Here is a 26,004-nt window from a genome sequence, read left to right as displayed (position 1 = left end):
GAATGAAGCCATCCCTATTTTATAGAACGCAAGCTGAAAATTCAAACGTCTAAGCTTCTTGGCAAATACATTCACTTACCTGTCAATTTGGCTTTGACAAGAGACCCACCTGGAACCCAGCTGAACCTCTCGTTTATGTTGTTTTAAGCAGCCTCATGAGTAGTGTATTAAGTATATACATGTAGCGTGCCAACTTAAACACGAGGCGGTCTAGTTCATCATAAACGAGAGATTCAGCTGGGTTCCAGGTGAGTCTCCCGTCAAGACCAAACAGATATGCAAATGAGCGTGTTTGTTGAAATGCGTCCCATTTGGGTCGACGGAAAACTCGGACACGGCACTTACCTGATGCGCCCCAAGGAGGGCGAAACCGGTCGCGGACTGTCGAAGCGTTTTCAGCGACCTTATGAGTAGTGTATTACGTCTACGTGCATCTACAGTAAGTTGTCGTACGGCATGGAAAAACTAAAAAGAAGTTAGCTCTATCAGAAGTTGGTCGCAACTGGGAAGGAAAGATAGCATCGAACCTTCCACTACCGTGCACAGATACGGCGTAGTGGATGCGAAGTCGGTGCGTGACAGGTCACTGAATACAGCACTAGTAAATTTAAAAAAGCAGAACTGTACCGTGCTCCCAATAGATTTGTTTTCGCTGGGTAACCTAAAGAGACCTTCATCAGGTAGCCAAAATGTCAAGTCAGGAATTTTCATTTCTTGTTCAAAGTGTTATAATCGACTTTTTCTGCTGGCTAATTCATCACCTACCTTTTGTTTGAATTCACTACCAAATCCTTCATCTTGGTCACGTGCGATTCCACTTGGATAGGCCATCCAATCTTGTTTGAGCTAAAAACTGCAAAAAGGGTGTGAAACATGCGAGCTGGCGAATCATTTTCCTATCCAACCGCTCTTCAAAACTCCTAATTTAATCATCTTCAACGGAATGGTATCTAATTAAATTTTAAACGTGATCCGAGTTTTTCATTTGGTTTCTGTACTCCTATTTCGCAAGATTTATGACACTGCATATTGCTCTCCCGGGGTGCCATACCCTCCATGGTTCTATTTCATTGAGAATTCTTTTTCCCCACACTGGTGTCTAAAAACCCTATCTTTGGTGCAATTTAGTTCAAACTTGCAAACGTGGTGTTTGATATGATGTCAGTTTTAGCCAACGGTTGTCATCCAACTCTTGCTTAGCTTCCACAGTGCAAATTTTAAACGTGATCCGAGTTTTTCATTTGGTTTCTGTACTCCTATTTCGCAAGATTTATGACACTGCATATTGCTCTCCCGGGGTGCCATACCCTCCATGGTTCTATTTCATTGAGAATTCTTTTTCCCCACACTGGTGTCTAAAAACCCTATGTCTTTGGTGCAATTTAGTTCAAACGTGCAAACATGGTGTTTGATATGATATCACTTTTAGCCAACGGTTGTCGTCCAACTCTTGCTTAGCTTCCACAGTGCAACTGTTCGACTCGTGACCGGTCATTATATATTCTAACACAATCAATCTTGGTACGAATCAAACGGAACCATTTAGAAATGTAAACTTCAGCGCCCGGTGAACCGGAACATTTAGTGAATTTGTCAGATTTTCAAACTTTTTTAAAGAAAACAGACCGTAATATGAAAGTGTAGAACCGGAAAAAAGTGTAACATCACTCTGAAGTCTTTCTGTGCACACGTGCTACACCAATAGCAGTCAGTAAGTCGTACTTTAACCCACTCAGGTTAGTTAAAATAAGTGACATGTTGTAATCACTGTGAACGACGAATGAATGTATATTCGATGACTGGAATCAAGCAGCGGTTTACCATCGACGAAGGTTTTGATAATATTTTGGGTGACCTGACTTCGGTTGCAGACGATGGAGCTCGGTAAAACCCATCTTCGGTCTTTCTGGTTTACCTTTTCGGAGGCGCGCCATGATACCTCCCCCCCACAGAGAGGCCCCATCATTACATTATGCTTCCCTGAGCTCCCCCGAACAAGTCGCGTCTACTTCCAATCTTTTCAAACGCGCTGTTTCGCAGTTCGGCTTTTCTGGCTGGTATTTTGATTAACTTGGATGGAACTTCTCGTGGACGCGGCTGACACTTGCCGTTCTGATAGTGTACAAGCGTGTGTTTTCAGCTCTAAGGACGTGTGATCCCTTTTTATCTGCAGGTGCAGCGCGCGCTAGGACTGACTTCTTCACGACTGATACAATCACTGCCTTTTTCTTTTGGAAATTTGTGGATGGTGACATCAGACTTCGCAGATCGATATAAAATACGAATTTAAGGCTATATTTCATGTGTACGAAACGGCCGAAATAAACGTCATAAAAACTCTAACCTGTTCAGTTATATAGAAACGAACAAATGGGGATCTCGGAGCAAAACAGTAACCAATGAACGACAGGGGAAACTACTTCAGGTGGTATGTGTGTTTGTTGTCCGTATCCGATCGTGGGTCGTTTGCCTTGTTTCAAAATTGCGGATCAAGAAATCCGTTGGCGTATGTCTCTTCAATAAGAGGAGCATACCAACCAGATACACTACTCTCTACAGAATAGACCGTTACGGAGAAAATAGCTTTTGGTTTGTTTTTATTCGGAGGGAGTCGAACGCCAGGTTATTTTTGAGGTGACCCACCATGGGATACATTGCATCTTGTGTATGGTTGACACAGGCTACTAACCTGGATTGCATTTATTAAAACGACAACGTTCGTCAGCCACGTGCGACTAACCGTGATCGATTCTAGTGGCAATAAACCGGTAGTATTACATGAGTGATATCAAATTTTCCTGTTGTTCATTTGCGACTTTCACGTCTTTTCAAATACGTCCTCTATCTGTGAAATTTTATGCCGAAAACTGACGCGTTTCCTTATTGCATTTTTATGGACGTATCGAAAAAACCATTGAGATTCAATGACTTTCGAAAAGAAGAATACGTGTTGTAAAGGGATTTTCTGCTTTCACTTTCTAGCCTCACACCTACAGCATCTTCGGGTCATGAATATAGGGAGATTGCTTTCACACGTTTATCTCTCACGGACATTCTTTAGGAATTCTGCATCGGTTTTTTACGAAGTCTTGAGGATTTTTTTACTGGACTGTACCAACATCTCGTCAATATTTATTTTTGATACTAGGTTAACATCTGACCCATACCCTTGGAGTAAGTTAGTCTTAACTATCGAGAACGGTCGCGTCAGGGCGGCACACTTTTGCGTCGAGAACCAACGTTTGTTTGTCTGAATCTACGAAAAATCAAGGGATATTCAAAGCAGACGCAGTTGGCCGTTCAGAATATCGGGAAATACTAACAGTACTTGTGAGACAGATCTTATGACCCACCGACCATGAATGCTGAGAATGGAGCGTAACCCCTGTGGTACGTTCGTGCCAAAGCCAGCCTTAAGAACATTTTTATATCGTTTTCGATGGGTTGAGCGGAACTGGTTACAGATGGCTAATCACAGCGTCACCCCTATGCTTGTTCCACTGTTGTTTCACAGACCTAGCTGCAAGTTCAAAGCGGACAGAGGTGGCAAAACCCATTGTGTCATTTTTCGCCCCTTGTTATTTCAGTGTCAATTTTACTTTCACCCAAACGAATATGATTTGTCAGTTTTTATCGAAGAACAGGCCCAAATTGAGCCTTATCTACATTGCCGTCTAGTATTCAGGGCCAGAAAAATCTAAAAATATCGAAGAAAGGCCCAAATTGAGCCTTGTCTACATTGCCGTCTAGTATTCAGGGCCAGAAAAATCTAAAAATTTTTAGTTATCATTTGAAAAACCTAGTGCATTCTCTAGGATCTTTCCAATTCAACTGGTGAAATTTTGTGTAACATAAGCGACCGCAATTAGTTCCACGAGTGTATATTTTTTCGAGCACCATGCATGTGCAGATCACATCGAATTATAAAGTTATTTTATACTCACAGTAGAAATACTTCAGAATGAAAGATCATGAAGTATTTTCCGTCTTGGTGGTGTGGTTCTAAAGCTTTCCTCACTGTAACCCAATTTGTGGTAAAAAAACAAATTGCTAGATTGTCGTAGTGTTGAGTCTTTTAAACTGCAACATGCCTCTTCGGACCAACCAGATACACTATAAAAGCGGGTGTAATTTAACTGATCTATATGCTCCTGGTGATCGATCAGGTCTACTTGGTTCAAGCTTTTTGGTTCAATAGTACTTACTGGTGAATTCGAATCGCCTCTTTTCTAAAAGTACAGATTAATGGAAGAGTTTATTCGAGCAAGTGTAACCTTCGATTAACCGTATTTCTCACTACGGTGGGGGAAGGGGTTTCAAGTCTGCCCCTCAGAGTTTTGTGTAGCCAAATCTGACGCCGGGCAAAGGGAAAAATACCTAATTCTCCATCGTATATCGATCGATACGTTTGTACGTACTGGCCCTTGTTTGTTCGGTTGGCTCTCTCGGACCTCAAAACTGTTTTTGCTTATGGATGTTTCCGTTTAAAGGGACAGGAAGACTCCCGGAATCCAGTCAGTTCGTTTTAGCCTGTCTTTCATGCAGCTCGTAGAGTTGCTTAAAATTCCTATTTGAAGTGTTTGGGCAAGTTTTACCAACAGAACAATACACCGCTTCCTGACCATACTTGGCTGCCGTTTCTAAAATTTTGGGATTTTCCATAGTTGGTCGGCGCTGCCTCAATGCTGGTAAGCATGTGGGTGGGGTTCGAATCTGCAGTTTTTCCATAGACATTATCTTGTGATGGTAGTTTGGTACGCAACAATGTGGTTAGTAGTGTGAACCGTCACAATTGTCCTGACTTCTGTTTAGCTAGGTGTCGTGTAACACAAACATCACTTAATCCGTCAAAAAGTGAGGCTGAAGCTAAAATGTCCAGCAATCAATACCAAACTAACGACGAACCGTGAGATCTTTCTGAGTAGCAGGTGGAAGCAGATGGTTACTCCTAAAAATTTAAGTAAAGTTGTTACCACCGTCAAGACCAACGCGGTTTTCACTACCAGCCTTGTATCTACTACCGCAGTGGTTTACCGAACCGTGTACAAAGCGAACTTTCGAACTGTTTCCAGCTGTCCTATGTGCTATCCACCGGATTGATTGACTATAAGAATACATGCTTTACCAATCATCGTTGAGAATCTCGATAGTGCTAGCAAGAACGACATCTTGATACATTTCACCTTCCTAATTTCGGGAAGTACAACCAAGAGCCTCCGTCACTAGAGAAATACACTCATTTACAAACCAATTTGGTTTTTCGAGAGACTCACCTGGAACCCAGCTGAATCTCTCGTTTGTGATGTTTCCAGGCAACTGAATGTGCTGCACCAGGCCGCCTCATGTTTCAGTCGGTACGATATTCGAGATATCGCGATACAGGTGTATATTTGTGGTGCACTACTCATTAGGTGGCGACGAATTTTCAGCAACCTTACGAGTATTGCATCACAAATTTGCCTGCGGGCTTCTTCACAATCCGTACTGCGACAATTTAGTTGAGGGAGGTGAGATCAAGTGGAATTCAGATGACGACTGCTCCTCCTTCTGACGACCGTACACCAACATGCGTCAGGTCGACTGATCCAAAACCGTTCTCCACACGCTTGCCAGTTCCACGCCTTCTAGTCTATTAACACCGGGATGCTTGGCGATTTCTACCGCCTTGGCCATCACTCTCGGTGACGTGGACCTCGCTAGTTACTTTCAACTGCAAATCGCCCACCACCTCGAGGTATCATATTAGTTTGCAAATGAGTCTATTTCGCTAAGCTAGTGTAATTTGGTTTCAAGTAAAACATAAAGTTGACGGAAACTCGGGGACTGCGCCTACCTGATGAGCTCCAAGAAGGGCGAAACCGGTCGTGGGCTGTCGACGGATTTTCAGCAACCCCTTATGAGTAGTACGTTACAAAATACTCATGTATCCCGATATCTCGAAGATTGTAGCGACTGAAACATGAGGCTGCCTGGTGCAGCACATTCAGTTGCCTGAAAGCATCACAAACGAGAGATTCAGCTGGGTTCCAGACGAGTATCCCTTGGTTTTAAGTAGAACATAGGGTTGACGGAAACTCGGGGACTGCGCCTACCTGTCATGCAGCTCGGAGAGTTGCATAAAATTCCTATTTGCTCTTAACTTCCCATTTTGAGCTCGCCAAGCTCGCAGACCAAAAACCAAACAGCGCACCCGAGCTCACTGGTTGTTGGTCGCCAAGCTCGGCGAACAGACCAAAAACCAAACAGCGCACCCGAGCTACCTACATTTCACAACATTGCTAGCCTGCGTCACTCTTTAAGCGTCAGAAATTCGACAACACTGCTATTTACAAACAGCTGAATGGACGAGCGCTTTATCCTTCAGTAGTTCCTCCACAAAAAATCATCATTGTAACATATTTTCATTGATAGCTGCAAACAGGTATGGTGGTCGTGTGCACATTGTTTTGCTTCGACGGTCTTCCTATTAACTGGTGACTTTGTATGTTGTTTCACATATTCCTCTACATTCTATCCTCTAGTTACTAATTCGGCTTTCCGCAAACCAGCCATGGCCATTTTGTTATTGTGTTGACATTTTGCTCTGATGGGTAACTTCATTAACGGCGTCCTCCAATCAAGTAAGCGCATATGCGGATGACGAAAAGGTTAGATGTATGCATAATTAGGTACAATCACTAAGGCCTGCCTGCCTGCCTGCATGGTATCATACTAGTCTTTTCTCATCATAGCACTGGCCGGTGAAAAATAGTTGCAAAACAGGAACAAACAAAACAGATGTAGAATAATGGCCTGAAGTCGGGTCTCTACGTTCTCAATTTTGGTGATGTGACCAGTGAATTTTCACGCGAGGAAGTATGGGCAAGTAGATGTTTTTTTAATGTCATTCCCAGTTTGATTACATCACCTTGCTGCTGCTGCCTCATTTGAATGGAGAGAATGAGGTAAATCACTGAAGTTAGGTGGACAAAACTGTAAACAAGAAGCAAGTATATATAAACCTGGAAGGTGACTTACAGGTGTGACCAAAAGTATGTATCAACCTGTGTCTCAGGAGGCGAGAGTTGGAAGGAACTTTCTCCCAGGAGCCACATACATCATGTGTCGATGTTCCCCATACGGTGCTTTGAGTCACGCGCAGGTGTGACGTGTATGAACACCAGAGGGAGGAACTGCGTTCGAGATTCTACGGTACTGTTTACTCAAAGGTGAGCAACGTCATACAGCAAACCTGTCGTCCACGTTTGTGACGTCAACAAGTGCAAATGCCTGTCAGTGAACGCAACAGCGCAGTGTCAACGTCCGAAAACCAAACAACGGCGGGTGGAATGTTGGCTCTGTAGTGTGGTTTGCGGTCGTTCCTTCCAAAGAGTCTTGTGTTTCTGATCGGCGGTACGGCGACATGGAAGTCGTGACAGTCCTAGCAAGCCGGACACGAGCACGCAAGTAGGTAAGCTGCGCACATTCAACCACATACTCACACGGTAATATGCCAGCGTCTGACTGGACGGCCTCTGCCGTGAGGTAAATGGCCGGGAGAGATCAGCAAAACATGTGGAGATCAAAAGTACCTGGACGGAGGTCTGTTTAAATTCAATGCGATGAGATTTCCGGAAGTGCATACTCGCTGGATTTTCTCGAGGGCAATACTGTATAGATATTCTTCAGCTTAATGTATGGCCCATAGATGGTTCTGAGATCCAGTTGTCATGGTGCTGAACGTAATCACGCTTATTTCGGTGTTTGGCGTATGCTTCATACGTACAAAGTGTAAAAAGTTTCTCCAAGACTGGGTGGGATCAGACCCACATCTCATGATTGCACACAAGCCGTTCGACCTGGACAGTTGTGTGGACTAGCTGGAGAAGAAATTACTTCTCGAATCGGAAAGATCAGGGCAGGTTTCACCAATCTCCGAGGCTTAGAGCCCCAACGTGACGACAGTTTGTCTGTCAAGAGCAGAGTTTGCATGACAGGAATACGGTTCATGCTGCCCTATGGATCAGAGACGTGGCCTCTACGTGCAGACAACGTGTGAAAGATATCAATGTTTGACCGTCGATGTCCCCGAAGCATAGTCCGAGTCTGGCGGGAACATCAGAGATACGGCAGATGGTCCTAGGGAGAAAAAACTCTCGTGCGATAGGTGAATTACTCACGCTTCATAGATTACGCTTGTTAGGACATGCAATCTCCACGCCAGAAGACTGTCTTCCTCGCAGGGCTCTTTTCGCCCAGCACTGCTCTGAGAGGTGGACAGTGTATAACCTGGTAACGAATTGTGAAAACGCTAACCAGTAAACTTAGTCGGGTCGACTGCTGTCGCCTCCCTGGGTGGGGCCCCTGGGACTCAACTCACTAATGGTTAATGACATGGGGAGAAATGGCCTAGTCGCTCAGCCAGTGGCATTCGTTATCGAAGCTGTCGCATTCAGTGCTCAGCTGCCCAGTTACCGAACTAACTAAACATACAATCGCTTCCAATGCTTGACTGTAACTTCTACGCTGTGCCACTCTCTGGCGATCGAAGCTGAAGCAGCCGGAACCAATGTACCCATGATACATGATCTAAACTGATAAACTGATTGGATTGATTGCTTTGATATAAAAGATATGGGACAACTGCTCAAAATCCGCAGAGAGCGCACTATCAACTCACCTTATTAGGGTTCCTTCGGAAAGATGTAATCCCCATAATTAAAGAAAAACAGATGCTACCTTGAACATCACTTTGTCTGAGCGTTGATCATGGACCTCTTACGCATAGCTGCTGATTTTGAACAGACGCCCCATACTACTTACATCGAAACCAAGGATATTATTGAATGTCTTCACAATGAAACCTTGAAACATCCTGTGTGCTGCGTTCAGCTGTAGAGAATCCAAACACTAAGGCGACTGTGTGAGATAAGCTCGGTTACGCGCAACAGAACAACAGTATGTAGATTACAAATAATTCTTTTGAAATTTCTGCTTACAATGTCACTCTGACCGTCTTTCTTTGCGTGTAGTCATGACAACTTATCTGCTTGTTTGGTTTCTTGAACTCGCGAAACAGTGGAAGCACTATTGCGTATCATCAAATGGGTGATAGGGGCTACCAATAGAAGATCGCACTGTCTTCTTTCTAGAAAAGGCGCNATATAATTCTGTCAGATTGGATGATAAAATGATCATGTACCTATGCTTCATTGATGTTAAGGCACGCAAGTTATCCCCGGAGAACTATTCTTCGCCTACCACTGTGTTTCAATGACTTTCTCCAGGTTGTCCACCCTTCTATTGTTCTTTTCCAACTGAAAGATTATTGGCGACTTCCAGTTCTTCTTAAGTGTAATGTACAAGTCACGTTCCCATTGGGATAGCAAACGGCTTGGAGACTTTCATACGGTAATTTGCTGAGGGTAGGAATAGCTTGTTTCAAAATAACGGTGGATGTGTATTTTGATTACCATCACGTTTGATTTCATTTGATTCGCATACACGTTGCTGAATGCATTTACTATTCAACACGGTCTACACAATCAGTAGTAATCAATAGGCAGACAAACACTGCACATAAGTTATCCAATGGCTCGACCTCGGCTGCACATCACTATGACTTTTAGTGGGTCATATATTCCACATTAGTTCCACTTATGCCTAATGTTACGTCTGTTTTCGCAGTTATAGACTGCGCGCCTAGCACACTCAAAGGTCACGTGACAACCTGTTGCCTGGTCTACGGTTGAAGCCGACCCAGATACATTTTTATCGATCCTCTGGCTCACATGCGCGCACAAAATCAGCACGTAGCCACTGCTGTCTGGCTGCATGTTGGGTGAACCAATTAGACTTTGCTCAGACTGGTCATTAGGTAGATGAGTTTGGAACGGTGAATTAGCGGCGTCTGTTGCGTGCATTGCTGGTTACCTCACCTAGATACGTGCTTCTATGCGGTTGTCGTAGTTAACTGTGTGATGGCATGATAACTCACAGATACCTAATAAGCTAAACTCTATTTCTGCTCTGCTATCAAACTGATGTTACCACCTAGGAGTTATTGTCTTGTTGGTTCCAGTTTTCTGCGTTACGGTCCCCTTGAATCCGTCCTTTCGTAAGTATCATCTGATATATTTGTAATACAGTTTCGTATAAATAAGACACGGTAGTCAATAAATGTGTGAATTTCACAGGTCTGTGGTCCTTTTTGGTTTATCCACCCTCCTACTTAGATGTATTATTTAGCGGATGATTTTTAATAGCCCCACAAGATAACCCATGATTATCCAACGTCTGGAAAAACTGGTTACTTCGAGTAGCCACACACCTTCCGGTGTTAGTGTGATACATCCCAGAGCTACTATGAACACTATCCTGTTCATTGGGTGGAATGCAACAAAGGAGGGTCCATACAATCTAGTGTTCAAGTACAATATATAACTCATGTATGTTCGGTGGCTATGGCCAGCTTTTGAGTCACAAGAAGGACCGGACAGGTAGAAAGCCGTCCAGAGTTCTCAGCAACCATATGAATAGTGTCCTAAGAAGGCAAATACATCCTGAATATTGCTCGAAGTGGAACATGGTATGGCACATTCAGCTGAAGAGCAGCATAAACAAGGGATTTAGATGCAAATTAGTTAAATCTGTCGTAACCATCAACTTAATCACAAACGAGTGTTCATCGCCAAAAAAACATCCTAGTTTCATCATCCCAGTCAGAAATTATGTGATACGACTCATGGGAGGGTGAAGATAATTCAGCGCTGTGCCGTCATTCTAGTGAGGCTGTTTGTTGCTTGGTTGCAGTCATCATTTCGGCCTGTTCCAAAACACCAAGGTCTTTGTCATTAACACCCGGTGAGCCCCAAGAAGGGCGAAACCGGTCGTGGGCTGCCGAAAGGTTTTCAGCAACCTTGTGAGTAGGTTTCTTTATGAAAAAATATACTACGATATCTCGAATATCGTGCCAACTGAAACATGAGGCGGTCTGTGTGCAGCACATTCAGTTGTAGAATATCACAAACGAGAGATTCAGTTGATTGATTTGAAAATGAGTTCATTTCTGGGAACAAACATCCTTCCCTCACAATCATCCACTCATGAAATTCCAGGACATTCCCCAGGGGTTATTTCAACCCAAAACACAGGTTTTCTCACCGTCTAATTGTCAACCCACTGATGTGTCGAAGCAGTGATTCCATAAGGCGAAGTTCGTATATCGAAAAATGCCAAAAAAGTTTGTTTACGGACAGATTTATGCACAACCACATTCGCCCATCAGTACAGATCTACCAGGTTTCAGGTGACTCAGGTTTGAAAAAGTTGTTTTCTATTCCCTGAGAAGCAAACACAGCTTTTCCCCTCAAGCGGATTATCTGGCTGTTCAGATGTTGTTCAGCTGCTACACTGGCAAGACGAATGGGGATAAATCGTTGATATCCACAACCCCCGATTGGGTTATGAATGTCGATGTGGTTTGTCAACCAGGTTGGACCAACTCACAACGCGGCCAGTGGCGAAAAACTTGCGGTCGAATTGTTGAACTCATAGAACAAGCCCTAAATGGTTTGCACTCCTCGATATTCGTCGCGAGTGAGAATATTCTATAGTGGGTATATGATTTGAAAAGATGCACTGAACGATTCCACACACCACAAATTTGGTTTCGCGTGGTGCATCCCGCACTCTTCCGTATCTGTTCTTTGCCTAGGTAGTTCGTCCAAGCATTATCCGCGGGCGTTCTGGATATAATCCAGTGCCTAGGGTGGTTATTGTGACAGAGGTTCAACCGAAGACAAAATGGTCTGGCACGGCAGTTCCATATGAACTTTCATCCTTTCCAGTTTCCCCACCCGAAGTACTGAGTAGTAGCAAATTATCCCAGCTTTAATGTGTATCTTGAAACAGCAAAAAGTGATTCATTCTTCACCAGTTCATCATCGTTAAGAGTCGTGTTGGAACGTGCATACTGGATTCGATTTGACCATCGATGCCTTCGCCGTATAGCAGTATTTAACAGTCTACAGTGTGTTCGTACGGAAGTGCTAACTGGTGAAAGGAAGAAGGCCTCCGCTGTGCTGAAGACTCTTCGACAGCCCACGACCGGTTTCGCCCGTCTTGGAGCTCATCAGATAGGCGCTGTCCCCGAGTTTCCGTCAACCATACGTTCTACTTGAACCAGTTGGGTCAGTTGGGTCTCTCGTGAGAATCGAATTGATTTTCAGATGAGTGTATTTCTCACCAACTGAGTAGCTACAGGCTATTGGACAGGAAAGCAAAACTCTTATATGCTTCTTGTTTATAAAAACTGTGCGTCCGTCTTCTTATCGAACGCGTCTTCCTGAACTTTCCTGGGTACTCACTGACTATCATTCGAACGTAAACGAATGCTACAAAACGATTCCACAAAATCCGTAATAAATCTCACTTTTCAACAGACGCGAAGCGGATTTATGGGAAAACCACATACTACTCGCATGCTTCATGAATCGTATCCATCGTTACACTGGTAGTGAATCAGAATCACCATAGCATTAGGTTAAGGCGGTTTGAGCATGCACTACGCCTCCCAAGGAAACTAGCGTTTTCAATTTTGAACCCTTGCTGTCAAAAGGCCCACCGTCGGACCGTTATTCGTCAACGCGAAGTGAAGGTGACCGCCGTCAAACTGAATGTTGTGCGGTCTCCAGACCTTCCTGGTTAGGGCCCGTGTGGTTCTACCTCCAAGAGGCTAGGAACCCTACAGTACACGACACTCAAACTATCTGAGTGTTGAGCATTCTGTCATTTCCCAGTCATTTTCCCTAGCTAGAGTTTGTCTGTCGTTGAGTAGGGTCCACAAAGAATTTTGGATTATCCAACTGATGTCGTCTTACTTTGATTTGGTACCCAACCGCGTTCATCTCGTTGGTATTCCGAAACGTAAGTACCTTGTAACTGACCATAATTCACAGGGAATTAAGCCTGTTCTGACAGTTTTCTAGCCTTCTTTCCTTCCATTTTGTTTTGTAACACTTTTTATCGTTGTTGATGACCGCTAAACGCCAGAATTTATTGTTGTTGTTCTGCTGTCGTTGTTGACCATCTGGAGCTCAATCAAGTTCGAAACCCTGACTAATTCCTACACCGTGAAACCCTTACGATGTCCCTGTCCTGAGGGACCGCATCTAGTCGGTTCAACCAAACTTCTGTCGTTCAAATCCCATCACCCTTCTGTCTCTAACCGCTAGGTGGAAGTTGTCCCCACCACAACGAATACTATGGTATATTCAACTAAGGGATGAAGAGCATCGCCATATCCTATACGTTTTAACTTCACTGGCGAGAGAAGGGATATCACACCTTGACAGCTTTCATATTCGACCAATCTTTTCAGTGAATGCTCCACAGCGGGTTGATTGTACTCCAATCAAAAAGAAGCTGAAAATTTCCGGTGTTTTACAAGTGGATACGGTTAGACTGTGAAACCCTTGAAAAAAGCACTTTCCAAGTACATCGTGAATGAGCAAGATTCACAATGATACACGGTGTACTCGCACCAAATAGCCAGCTGTTGTAAAATGCTTCCTGCTCCAGCTAAAAAAATCAACACAATGGTAGCTTTTTTTCAATTGGCTTGAACTTTCCCCTTCAGTCACACTGGATAATTTCCACGACCTTGGTCAAAGTTTCAGGCCATTGGCTCCAGTCAAGTTCCTCAAGTAGACCCTAACGCCAACTCTTTAGTGGGTCCAACTTTTTCTCCCAGTGACTTCGGATGAGATCTTTTTGTTTTCTGCCCCATGACTGACCGGAGGTTACCAGAAGCTGTAACTGGTTTTTTTACTCTTCAGTTCTTCGTTTGTTGTCTTCCTGTTCGTGTTTCACATTTCTTTTGTTAATCCCAGACTTCCGTACCCACACACAAGGTTGCGCAGTTGGAACGGGAACTGACCTCTAGTTAGACAAGGTCTTGATGTGTGCTCCCCGTCTGTTTACACTTCTAGAACGATTGGTGAAACACCGTTTCACTGACAGGCACTGACTGCAGTAAAGTTGAGTGACTTGACCGTACGTAATTACTGACGTTTTTTGGCTGTTGCTTATGCAAGTTCCATTTCCCCTCACAGTTTCCACCATTTCTGTCTGTCAGTCCGCAAGCTGCTAAATAGCTGATGGTTGGGCTTTTAACGTCCTTGGTTGCCAGCCTCATCTACCAGGAGACTTACAAAGTGACCCGAAGTGGCTGACATCTACGGTTTATGTTTTTGGGTTGATGCTTTAAATCAGTGGTGTCGACACTATGTTGGTTGTCTGAAATGCAACCTCAGGGATGGAAGTTGTGTCTGATTTAAAGTTATGATTCATTTCGTACTGGAATTTTTCCAGAGTTTGATTAGTACTAGTCGGCCTGTTCGAAGTCTGCGCTGGTATTCTTGTATGTAAGCAGATTCCCCAAAGTGAGCTTCTTCTGGACCGATTCTGTAACTGTGTGCGTTGAAATCCTCAGCAACAACAAAAATATCTGAGCCCTGCAAAGTAGTTCTTCATTGATGCTCCCAGGCTGCAGTCCATCGAAGCAGCCGAGGTCACAAGTGGGCTGCTGCTGGTGACTCTTTGATGGTTCACTCTGCGAAACCCTGCTAACCTGACTGCACAAATTCTGTTGCTAACTAGCATCCAAACGGTGGGAGTCCTCTCAGAGCAATACCCGAGTGTAATACCCAAACAAACAGTTCCCAAGCATTTAATGTTATATACGGTTCTTGATAGAGACAGTTTTAGCACAATCATTGGGCTGTAATCTACTGGAATGTTTCACCTAGACAACAGCCCTTGAACAGTAATTCTTTGCGAAGTACAAGTAAGGGTGGCTTGAGTATTCGAACTTTGAAGGTGGCCAGTTAAATTGAAATTCTTGGACGGAGGGAGACCTGTTGCTTTGTTGACGTTTGTCTGGTAATGATCTTTGATTAACCGGAATCTCTCAGAAGTGTTTAAACCAGGCTGAGTGTGTTCAAGTTGAGGACAGAATTATTCGAGCTAATCCAACGGGTAGAGGTCTTGCAGTTTCCTCTAGAGTGTGTTATAAAATATTTTGGTGATAGTAACCGGTTACCCAGACCAAATTTGCAAGTTTTCTTAGGAGATCTGATTTGGAGTTAATGTTTTGAGACTCCAACGCTTCTGGAGTGTGTCACAATATAGTTTGGTGATACTAACCGGTTACCCAGACCGAATTTGCAAGTTTTCTTAGGAGATCTGGTTTGGAGTTAATGTTTTGAGACTCCAACGCTTAGGAGAGCGGAGCGCGTTTTTCACGGGGGTGGCATGTCTACTCTGAAGCATTTTAGTCAGCACTTCGTCCAAATCCATCCAAGTAAAGGATACAAAAATAGTAACTGAACTGTTTAAGCTGAATTCCTAAAAAAAAGGCATTATAGCAGCTTGATTACATCCGATTCATAGAAGAATGGCACGATATCATTAGTCAATAATTTGAATTATAAATTAGCTTTCGGCACACTTTGCTGATCTGATGTCTTTTCTACGAGGAGAGCTGCGGTATATTCTCCGCCCGCGCCGTCGTTCAATATCTTGTTCCTGGTCTTTTCGATCCGCTGACTCGGATTTTCGCTTTACGTCCTGGCTATTCGTGAATGTCACTCGTCACACTGTCTTCATTGCACCGCCGGTTTGCGATGTGTGTCCTGTGTCACTGACTCCACGCTCAGGACAGTATTTCTTGGCAAGATAATCGCCCTTTTTTGCTTCGAGCCGTCTGTCAATCCCACATTTTCAGTGGAAGAAGGATGCTGCGTGTGTTTAGAATGTTCGCGGCAGTTGCATTCTATCTCGACCCTACACTCAAGTCTATCTGGGCTAGAACAGCAGGAAGAACATGTTACTGTGGCGACACCATCCGAATGGTCAAGCTCCGTTGGAAGAATAGGAGGTGGTTGCGGGATTTTGTAGAATACATACATCTCTCGTTTAAACAATCCTACTTCTGCCCTGGCACAATCATTCTGGTGTCCAGCAGGTTTCAAGCGTCTGGATGGCGAGTCAGTCGACCGACACAACCAAAGTATATTCCTGGGTCGTTGCTCGAAGCGTTGGGCGTTCCGCCCACATTACCCAAGCGTGAACACGCTCGTTCTGCATGTCAGATGTACTGGGTTCAAACTCCACACAGGCCATTGGATGTGTACTGCTGATGAGCTCTAATAAGAGCGAAACTCGAATCCAATGCTTCTTTCTTTTGATGTGGACTCACCAGGATGATTGTACCAGTACAGGGGGACGATTGTTCAGAAGAGAGTCATCTGGGTTTATTATAAAATTAATCGTGTATCAGTACTGTCTTTCTATAAAATATAACAAAACATTTTTGGTTCAAACACGCACTTATACACCGAGTTTGGTGGCTGAACTGAAGTCTTCATTCATGAGGATTTTCCAGTAACCTAGTTTTTGTTTTTCGCCAACCGAAACGTATAATTGACAAACCGTATCCTCTAATTTTGGGCGGGAATATTTTGTTGCATATGCCATCCTTTGGAGGGCGGTTTAGACTTCCTCTGTTGCCATTTTTGCCGCGGCTGTTTTGCACGATTTTTAACACCAGAATTTTTCGATTCTTCAGTCCTAAGCCATTGTGATTCACAGTTTCAATTTTATGGGAGAAGACAAATGACTTAGTGAAACAATCGATGAAGTCACCAAGTTGGCGTGCCACGGAGTGATTAAATTGAGACACATAAATTGACACATATAAGCTTATTTTACATTAGTGTAGTCTGATTAACTTTATTCTAAATTCTACATAAAGAGATCTCAGCAAACTTGTGAGTAGTTTCCTTTATCAGGTTGGTTTGTTCATGTCTAATTTGATGCCGGACTAGTGGGAAACCCTGTCGGCATGTAGGGATCTTGTCCCAAAAAAACGTGAGTCAGAAACTGTTACCTCATGTTTTGTTCGGATCAGAAACAGAGAAAGTCGTATCATTGTATAAAGAAACAGGTAGTACCCAAATCGTTTTTCCCCATCGTTTTCTGTAGACACAAACAGAATGCTTTGACTGGTACTGGATGCTGTAACGTCACTTGCCACTCCCTGGAATAGGGGACTGATCACCATGACAACTTTTATTTCGATGGATTTTAAGTCTAACTCGCTGTATGGATGAGGATGGTCAGTTTTTATACCTTTTTGATCTGAGACATTGGATAAGTCCCCGCACCATCCCACCATTCCCATCCCTCAAAGAACCTTAGCATTGAATATTTCAAAGTCCCTTTTCAGTTTTTATCTGTGTAAGATGTCAAACTTTCTGTTGAACAAAAATCGGGACAGGGCGATTGCTTATAAACTACTTTCTTATCTATACACATATGGCGCTCCGTTGTAGTCCACGTTTTGCACGAGACACGCTTTTGTTGAGGATTTGATCACGAATCAGTTGATTTTAGTTGAGCGGTCTACCGGTTCCTGTGTTGCTTTATCAGACTGATTTTCATCACAAGTGAGTACTTGCTGGTTTCAGTAGCCGCGCATTCCTTACGCCATGTCCAGGCCTGGTGCTTCGAAAATTTGGTGTGCGAGAAGAAGGTTTGTTCCGGTCTATACTCCTTAAACGCATGCCGCGCACCTCAAAGTTCAGCGATTCGAACAACCTGTTGTAACGCCTTTGGCTGTTTCGACCATGATATGGTAGGCCAACTATTTGGGGTTTGACAGTGCCACAAATACATCCACAGTAGATGGACGGAAAAGCAAAATCAACGGATAAATTCTCCTGTGGAAACAGAGTGGAGTCACTATGGGTCCATTCGTGTCCAAATACAACCCTTCACAAAGATTGATTTCTGTTGATGTTCGCTATTCCAACCTTCTGCATCAGGTTTGGACCTTATGAATTCTCAAAGAACATCCTATTGGTCGAGAACATTCAAATGAGGCTGTTTCGGATCAACGCATCACTCTATTAGAATAAATCAGCTATGCATATCATGTCCGTTTACGTCGTTACTCGAATTTGGTATTCTTGAGCTGTTCGCTGCTACTGTTACTAGCACAAATCATTGCTGTTTATGGATGAAAAACTGGTCGTTTCCTCAAGTTTGTTTCCAACCTTTTCAGGAGACTGAGCATACAACCTAGAAGAGTACACATTGAGGAATTCCTCGTATGACCCGGGGCTTACCATTCTTTGTAAAGTTTTGAGACTTAGCCACGTGTGCATCAGAATATAAGCATGCGAATCCCATTACAACACAAAACTAAGTTTATACTTAGTGAAGTAGCTTTCAAAGTACCTTTCTCCAAAAAAGTTTGCTTGCCTCGCTTGCCGGCGCTTTCGTTTATTTATTGCAATCACGCAAACTGTGTATTCGTTACACAGTATAACGCTCATTCAGTGGACAATAGTTGGAATGACAGCGAGGGCTGTTGTCTTTCACGAACTACACTACTGTCATTTGATGAGGTTTTAAGAAAACTTTAATAATTTATATCAGAGGAAAACTTTTGGGAAAAATACCTACGACACTTTTCCTTCTCACCTAAAGAATTCTAGGGCGATCTCCCCAAATATATTTATTTTTATCCGTAAGGCAGTCGGAACGGTAAGTGTTTGTAGTATTACCAAACATTTAGTGCAAGCACTGAAGACGTGATCCTTGCACAAAGCTTGATAACTATAGATTTGACAGCGGTCGGTTGGGAAAGCTATAGAGTAGCTATAGAGTAGAGAAGGGACCGTAGCAAAGGCAAAGTGACGTGCATTCTGGTTTTCAGACCCAACTCTTCTGATAGATGAACTGGTCACACTGCATAGGTTGCGCTGGCTTGGCCACGTGCTGCGTATGCCAGTTGACCGACTTCCTCGAAGAGCTCCTTTCGCACAATCACTTGAGGGTGCAAGAGAGCCAGAGGTGGTCAAAAAATGACTTGGCAGCATAGTGCGAAAGCCATTACCAGCAAACTCAGCTGCACTGGTCACTACCGTCTCCCTGTATGGGGACCCTGAGACGGGCCACATCAATGGCTAGAGACATAGTCAGACATGGGCCAGTCGCGCCCTCAGTGGTTCACGTGCATCCAAGCTATTGCCTTCGATGCATAGCTCCTTTTCCAACCCCACCCCACTTGACAGCCCACTGACAGTGCTGGATTTAAGCACGAATTTATCAGCCCCCGCCTGCAATGCGCAGCTACCTACCCTCCCCCCTCCAAGTAATCAAAACTGCGGCAGCTATAACCATTGTACGACGAGTACGCGGTTAGTACAGCTGACAGTGATGATGATTTCAGACCCGATTGTTCTGAGTTTGGGGGATCACCATGTTCACACTATGCGTGCGTCTTCGCTGTTCTTAAAACTTTAAAGGTCGATAAACGATAGGCTACCAATGTGCACACTGTTGCCACCGCCATTCACTATTGGCCACTATTCGAAGACCCATTGTTTGGTTTGGCGAAATAGGATTTCAAAAGGATACTCTATCTGCTGTAACATCCTTTCTGTGCCTAGCTGCCACGCAACTCGAAGGAAGCACGAGGACTGGGATACTACCAGGTTTCCCAAGCCTAGGCAGAGGAGGTCGGGTTCGAACCACGGACCTTTCGGTCGGTAAATTCATACCCTCACCACTGAGGCATCTCGCCCCTGTTTGGCGAAAGTACAAGGATTCATTGTATGCGTTCGTAGCACACTGCGTCAGACAGTATAATCGACGTACTTCGTTCTTTGTTTGCTACTTTTGAGAAACCCTTAAACACTTATTTCCGTGAATTTGACGAGGAATTGTTTGCCGTTTCAAGATTAATGGGCATTTATTGTGACGGGCTATCCAGAGATTCTCTACAGCCACACGTCCTTGTGCTTGTCTTGACAATGACTAATTGGTCGGCAGTGTTAATCGAAGACAAGGGCCGTTGTCTTTTAGTTTTGATACAATGTAGGTAGTTCGGTCCGGTTTGAGGCGGTTAGATTCGGACGTCGTCAGAATAAAGCCCCCTGCAGCCGAGCAGGTCAGACTGCTGAGTCGTCAGCTCCGGACAGGGTCTCCAAAGAAAACCCTACATTCTCCCACTGCCTTGCGGGTCATCAGAATTTTGAGTCGAAGGCTCAAGTTGGGGTACCTCAACCAAACCCCCTTCCTCGGCCTGGGTAGCCGGGAAATATCATTTGCCCGCGCAGTTCAGCGTCCACCGATGATGAGCGTAAAGCGTTCGAAGTGATGTACCTGATGTGAGGTTTTAGACGTTAGACATGGAAATCGGGAAGTGGCTAGGCTACCTAAGCCTATGCATACCCTCTGTCTGAGACACTAGAAGAATGACCACTGACAGGAAAATGTTGAGTGGCTCCTTTTCTGATAGATATCTGACAGATGACCTTGAATAGGGGCAGTAAATGTCAAAACGTTCCTGGCAGAAAACACCCAGTTAGATCACAGTACCACCCACAGCACCGTAATAAATAGCCCAGCCTGTTTGCCTTTCATAACTCTTGCAATGGTTCTGATGCCTACAGCTTGTTCGGGGCACATATGGATAGATTCAAGTATGTGCTCCGGTCAATCAAATTTCACTTTGATGGCCTAACAACTGCCAAATGAATCCACTATACATTGAGGAGTTGCGTCAAGCTATATTGCAGGTAACGTTTGTGCACTCTTCCTTCAGTTGGTGTGTTCAAATCCCCAATATTTTCTTGGATGATGTTTGCGAAACTCACAATCATGGATGGTCACTATTAGGAGCAAGAATTCCAGCTATTTCGTTGAATGATAAAGTGAAGTCTTTTTGAAAGCGTTTTGGAATGTCGAATGTGTTTCCTGACTCACGACACTCCCACGATTTCCTCCCAGATGTTGCTAAATATCGAGTCGGATGTCCAGTACCGATGAAAGCAAAATCACGAAGAAACATCGTTTAAGAGTGTCGTGGCTGTTCAAGCACGAATGATAAGAAACGAACTTTACTAAATTCGGCTAAGCCACATGGTGTATGCAGAAGCATTTTGTACAGTTACGTCACTACCAGTGAGATAGGCTTTACTGGTCAACCGAAAAAATGAACATCGCCTGATTTGAATGGGACATTGCGGTGCTTCATTTACCTAGCTACCTCGATTACGACCCCGTGAATCTTCTCGGCACCTGCAATTACCTTACTGGTCAACCGAAAAAATGAACATTGCCTGATTTGAATGGGACATTGCGGTACTTCATTTACCTAGCTATCTCGATTACAACCCCGTGAATCTTCTCGGCACCTGCAATTGTCAGGCTATTCGTACCACATGGGTACGCCACCTTTCTAATACAACCGGACTCGCCTGACTTTTTTTGAGGTTCTGCTAGGATGGAATCGCTGTTTATGAAGATAATCCCGTTGAGGCTGATCAGAAGTATTTGAAGCACGCTATATGTCCTCTTCAAAAAGACGTTCCAGCGTTCCGTACAAACAGTTCCTCGTATTAGAAAGCTGAAACCGAGATGAAACAAAAAAATGCTTCAAAAATCGTTCTAATTGCTATGTCTGTTTCTGACAACTTATTCACAAGAATTCAGCTTCGTTCCACGGTTACACGTTTGTCTGAAACCAACCCAGATAAAGACAGCTAAAACAGCCACCCTACAGTTTGTTCATTTCAGTCGACTGCTCTTGTGAGTACTAGAAACTATGACTAATTTTGAAGGGAGGGTGTCGCCACGAGTTAATTCATTGTTCGATCCAGAATTTGAGATGTTGGTCGTACTGTTTGTTGCAAAACACACTTTGTCACAGGTGTTTTTTGTGTTCTTTCACGTCCCAACTTGGCGTCTGGGGAATGCTTTTTTTCCTTGTTTGTCAACCAAAAGCATTTGGCCATCAAAGAAAAATTCGTTTTTGTTCCCATTTGCGTATGCTTGATATAAGTTGTGTCGATTCATGAAATGTTCCCAACAAGTGTCTGTTGTTTCCATCCAAAAAACATTTCACCAAGTGAGAGTCCTACCTATTTCCGACGTCGCGGAATAGTGCAGGTCTGTGCATTAATACGGCGAAAGGTGTCTCGTTCACATTCAAGAGGTCGTGCAATATACGGAACTTAACGCCTATTAGTTTAGAAAGTTAACGAATGGATAAAATACCCATGTTTTGAAGTCATAGATCGCTTGCGCAACCGGACTTGTGAGAACTAATTTTCGCTCCATAGTGGATGTCAATCATCAATCGATCCGGGTCGCTAATAACGAGATTTCGATACCAGCAGTTGAGCCTATCTTCGTTGCACATTTTGAAGCTTTTTCACGGGTATCGGTAGCCACAGTAATTATTGCTGTCAGCATCGTCGACCAACTTGTTGTCGCCGTTCAACAAACCTCTGTTTATTCCACTCTGTCTATTTTTCAATAGTGCTGTATAGACAATACTCCAGAAATGTGTCGGCTTCTGCTTCGATTCGGTGCCAACCCAAATGCACGAGATTCCGAAGGCTGGACTCCACTACATGCAGCTGCTACCTGCCATCATACGGATTTGTGTGCCATTCTAATCGCAAAGTAAGTAACTGGTTGCTGTTTCGTTAACCGCTTCTAAGTTAGAAAAAACTTGCCAAATTATGAGTACATACACCCTAAATGCTTCCGTAGGAAGGAAACCAGTTGTCTGCTTATGTATATTAGTAATGCACTACTCATAAGATCGAAGAGTTTTCAGCAACCTTATGAGTAGTGCATTACAAATATACATATGTGTCGTGATATCTTGAATATCGTGGCGACTGAAACACGAGGCTGCCTGGTGCAATACATTCAGTTGCCTGGAAACATCAAAACCAAGAGGTTCAGCTGGGATTCAGGCAAGTCTGTCGCTAAACCAAATTAGTTTGCAAATAAGTGTATATTCGCATTTGTCTGATTATTCAGTCCTCCGTTATCCACAACTGTAGGAAGGTGCTTGGGCTAATGGACTGCAGCTGAGCAACACTTTTTGCCCCATTTGTCGGTTCTTTCTGACTCAACGGCGGAATCGTTTAGCGTAGCCTTTGCTGCATTACATTTCGGAGAACAAGATGTGATCAGTTCCTGACGAGACAGTGTACAGTCAGCCCACCATTACGCTGAGCTTGAACTAACAAGGATTCTGCTTACTTTCAAAGGCGGATGCACTTTTCTGTACACATTAGCGTTCCAGCCAAACTCATATTTTCTTACTTAGAATCCATCAAAGCTGAGCACGAAACACTGTGAAGTTAGGTCGCAACTCACAGTTGACTGCTTGCAGAGTCTAACTGCACTCGGGTTAACGATGTACTTCGCCGAGTCGACCTGAAAACGAATCCCAGCTGATCGATGATTTATGTTTTTCCGAATCATCATCGTTTGCTATCGAGTATTTTCATACAAGATGAATTTTACTCAGTAGCCATTTCCGAGTGCCTTTCCACGTTGCACTTAAGATGACCTTGGACTGCGAACGTTGACGTGGAAAGTAGTTCATCTATTCGAAAGAAGTTTCCATCTCTGGCGTGATCTTCGACCATAGGTCGTTGAAAATGTCTGTGGCGTTTTGCTGTGTGTCCAGAATTTTATTTACTTATTTTCGCGGTTTAAATGCCGCTAATGAAAACGGATGCTGAATTCCACTTCCACTTCGCTTTTCATGCTCATCCCTTCTGGAAACAAGCCTAAGAAATCCAGGATATTGGTACGGTTAGAATGGAAGAAACTGTGTGAAATCCCTTTTACGCTAAAATGGGAAAACGATGCATGATGGCTGTTGGTATTACGAAACAGTTTGTGTATTTTGATGAAGGTGATGAACTGAGAGAAGTGGCCTTCAGATTGAGGTTTGCAAATCATCACCTGTTATGAACATAGTCAGGAGTAGGTCAGTAGATTTGGGTTGTAGCTCCAAAAACATACAACTTTCTCTGATGCGAGGTGTAATCAAAGTTGTTCCATCACACAATAGACCTTTTGTGGGCAATGGATATAACTCATGGGATTTCAACTCAGCCCAGGGCGGAGCATGTGCTCAAATACACCCGTCCTCAGTGGTTGTATTGCCATTGCATTCAACCATGATGGCGTTTCAGGGTGCGAGAAGGCGACAGAGACGTTCCGCTACGTTCAACTGTTTATTCTAGCCCTCTGACTTCATTTCCCACCTGTTTGTTTCATTCATTCACCATGTAGTTTAAACACAAACGCGCTGATCTATCTGCATAACACAAGCCACACATGATCCCGAGTACCTTCATCCGAGTTTGACCGTTCCTCTCTAGAATTCTCTCGACATTTTGCATAACAAAACTTCCCATCTCTTACAATCTTGATAATTTAGGGCTGTCTGGAATCTAACTCACAGGAGTGCATAATTTCGAGAACCTTGTATTGCGATATCCTATTGGATAATAGCTATTGCCACAGTGTGTTACCATAGGGTAGTCCGCTTTTGTGTAGTCCGTGTCTGTGTATGAGGCGGGGAAATTTATCTGTTAGTCCTTGTCTTGGACAAATGGAATAAACCCAGTTGACCAAGGTTCTCGGATATTTGCCATTCTTCTCTGCGTTTAACGAATCCCCGAACACTGAAGATCGTCAATTTTTTTAAAACTCGGTTGTTGATGTTTAGTCGGATTTACCCGAGTCCACTCAACAGTCCTCAGTCTTGCAAATAAAAACATGATTTTTTGCTTTTCACCTGTTTATGTTCGTGTACGATAGAGGAACACCGTCCACTGACCTCGATTTCTGATGTCAGTCAATAAAAAAGAATGTGATTGGTTTACTTGAGAATGGGATTATGGACAAGATTAGCACGTCAGTGGCGTTCATCCTGTCACTTTCTATCCGGATTTTGTGACTGACCGCGTGGTCGGCTAGCACTGCATAATTCGCTCCCCATCTTGTCCTTATTTTCAGTTCAAGAGTTGAATTAAATAGTTGTAAAATGATTGCGCTCCCTCCCCTTCCTCTTTACTTTGGCAAGACGGTTTCTTGGATGCTTCCGACGGCATATGCCTAACCACTGCAACAAACCAATGGTATTCTAGGCAGTTTATGCTGTCATTGACGATTATGTTGAAGATGCCCGGTGTTGCTGGCCTTTTTGTTGGACAAATGACCAGTAATCTACACATCCTCACCATTACCACCAGTCTAAATTGATGTGGCCGTCATTTCATCGCCCCGATGTCACAATTAAGCGGCTTGATCAGTGTTTACACTAATTGTCTTTCCGGGTGTTCGTCCAGCTCTGACAGCCGATGTAAATGCAGAACGACGGTCTTAATTTGATATCTCATTCAACGGTGATACAATTCATGACTATGTATGTCTATTGTGTATTTTGACGATACAAAGTAGTTTTCGAGAACGCAAACAAACAAACGACCTTCCTCGAGAAATACACTCATTTGCAAATCAATTTGGTTTTCACGGGAGACACAACTGAAACCGGCCGTGGGCTGTCGAAGAGTTTTCAGCAAACTTGTGAAAATATACTGCGATACCTCGAATACCGTGCCAACTGAAACCTGAGGCGGCCTGTGTGGAGCACATTCAGTTGGAAGACATCATAAACGAGAGATTCACTTGAGTCTCCCGTGAAAACCAAATTGATTTGCAAATGAGTGTATTTCTCGAGGAAGGTCGATTGTTTGTTTGCGTTCTCGAAAACTACTTTGTATCGTCAAAATACACATTACAAATATACATGTATCGCGATATTTCAAATATCGTAGCGACTGAAACATGGGGCGACCTGGTGCAGCACATTCAGTTGCCTGAGAGCATCATAAACGAGAGATTCAGCTGGGTTCCAGATGAGTCTCTCGAAAGAACCAAATTAGTTTGCAGATGAGTGTATATTCGCTAATTTCGTGCAATTTGGGTTCAAGTGGAACATGAGGTTGACGGAAACTCGGAGACTGCGCCTACCTGATGAGCCCCAAGAAGGGCGAAACCGGTCGTGGGCTGCCGAAGAGTTTTCAGCAACCTTGTGGGTAGTTTCCTTCATGAAATCAAGCCTCTTATAAA

At 43.8% G+C, this 26,004-nt stretch overlaps 2 protein-coding genes across 2 annotated transcripts in view; one reads left to right on the top strand and one right to left on the bottom strand.

The window, feature by feature from the left end:
- T265_05149 (hypothetical protein) overlaps positions 1-26,004 on the top strand; it is a gene marked incomplete at both ends in the record, with an annotated part of 78,012 nt that overhangs the window by 16,972 nt on the left and 35,036 nt on the right. Inside the window, one exon of the mRNA XM_009170073.1 lies at positions 22,376-22,521. Coding sequence (XP_009168337.1) covers positions 22,376-22,521 — 146 coding nt within the window. The remainder of the gene's footprint in view (positions 1-22,375; positions 22,522-26,004) is intronic.
- The window catches only part of T265_05150 (hypothetical protein), a gene marked incomplete at both ends in the record, with an annotated part of 60,221 nt that overhangs the window by 160 nt on the left and 34,057 nt on the right, over positions 1-26,004 (bottom strand). The window contains 2 exons of the mRNA XM_009170074.1: positions 346-465; positions 766-846. Coding sequence (XP_009168338.1) covers positions 346-465; positions 766-846 — 201 coding nt within the window. The remainder of the gene's footprint in view (positions 1-345; positions 466-765; positions 847-26,004) is intronic.

Source organism: Opisthorchis viverrini (genome assembly GCF_000715545.1).
Source record: "Opisthorchis viverrini unplaced genomic scaffold opera_v5_96, whole genome shotgun sequence".
NCBI classification, from domain to species: domain Eukaryota; kingdom Metazoa; phylum Platyhelminthes; class Trematoda; order Opisthorchiida; family Opisthorchiidae; genus Opisthorchis; species Opisthorchis viverrini.
The sequence above is the reverse complement of the archived record's forward strand: the minus strand, read 5'-3'. Positions and strand labels throughout refer to the sequence as shown.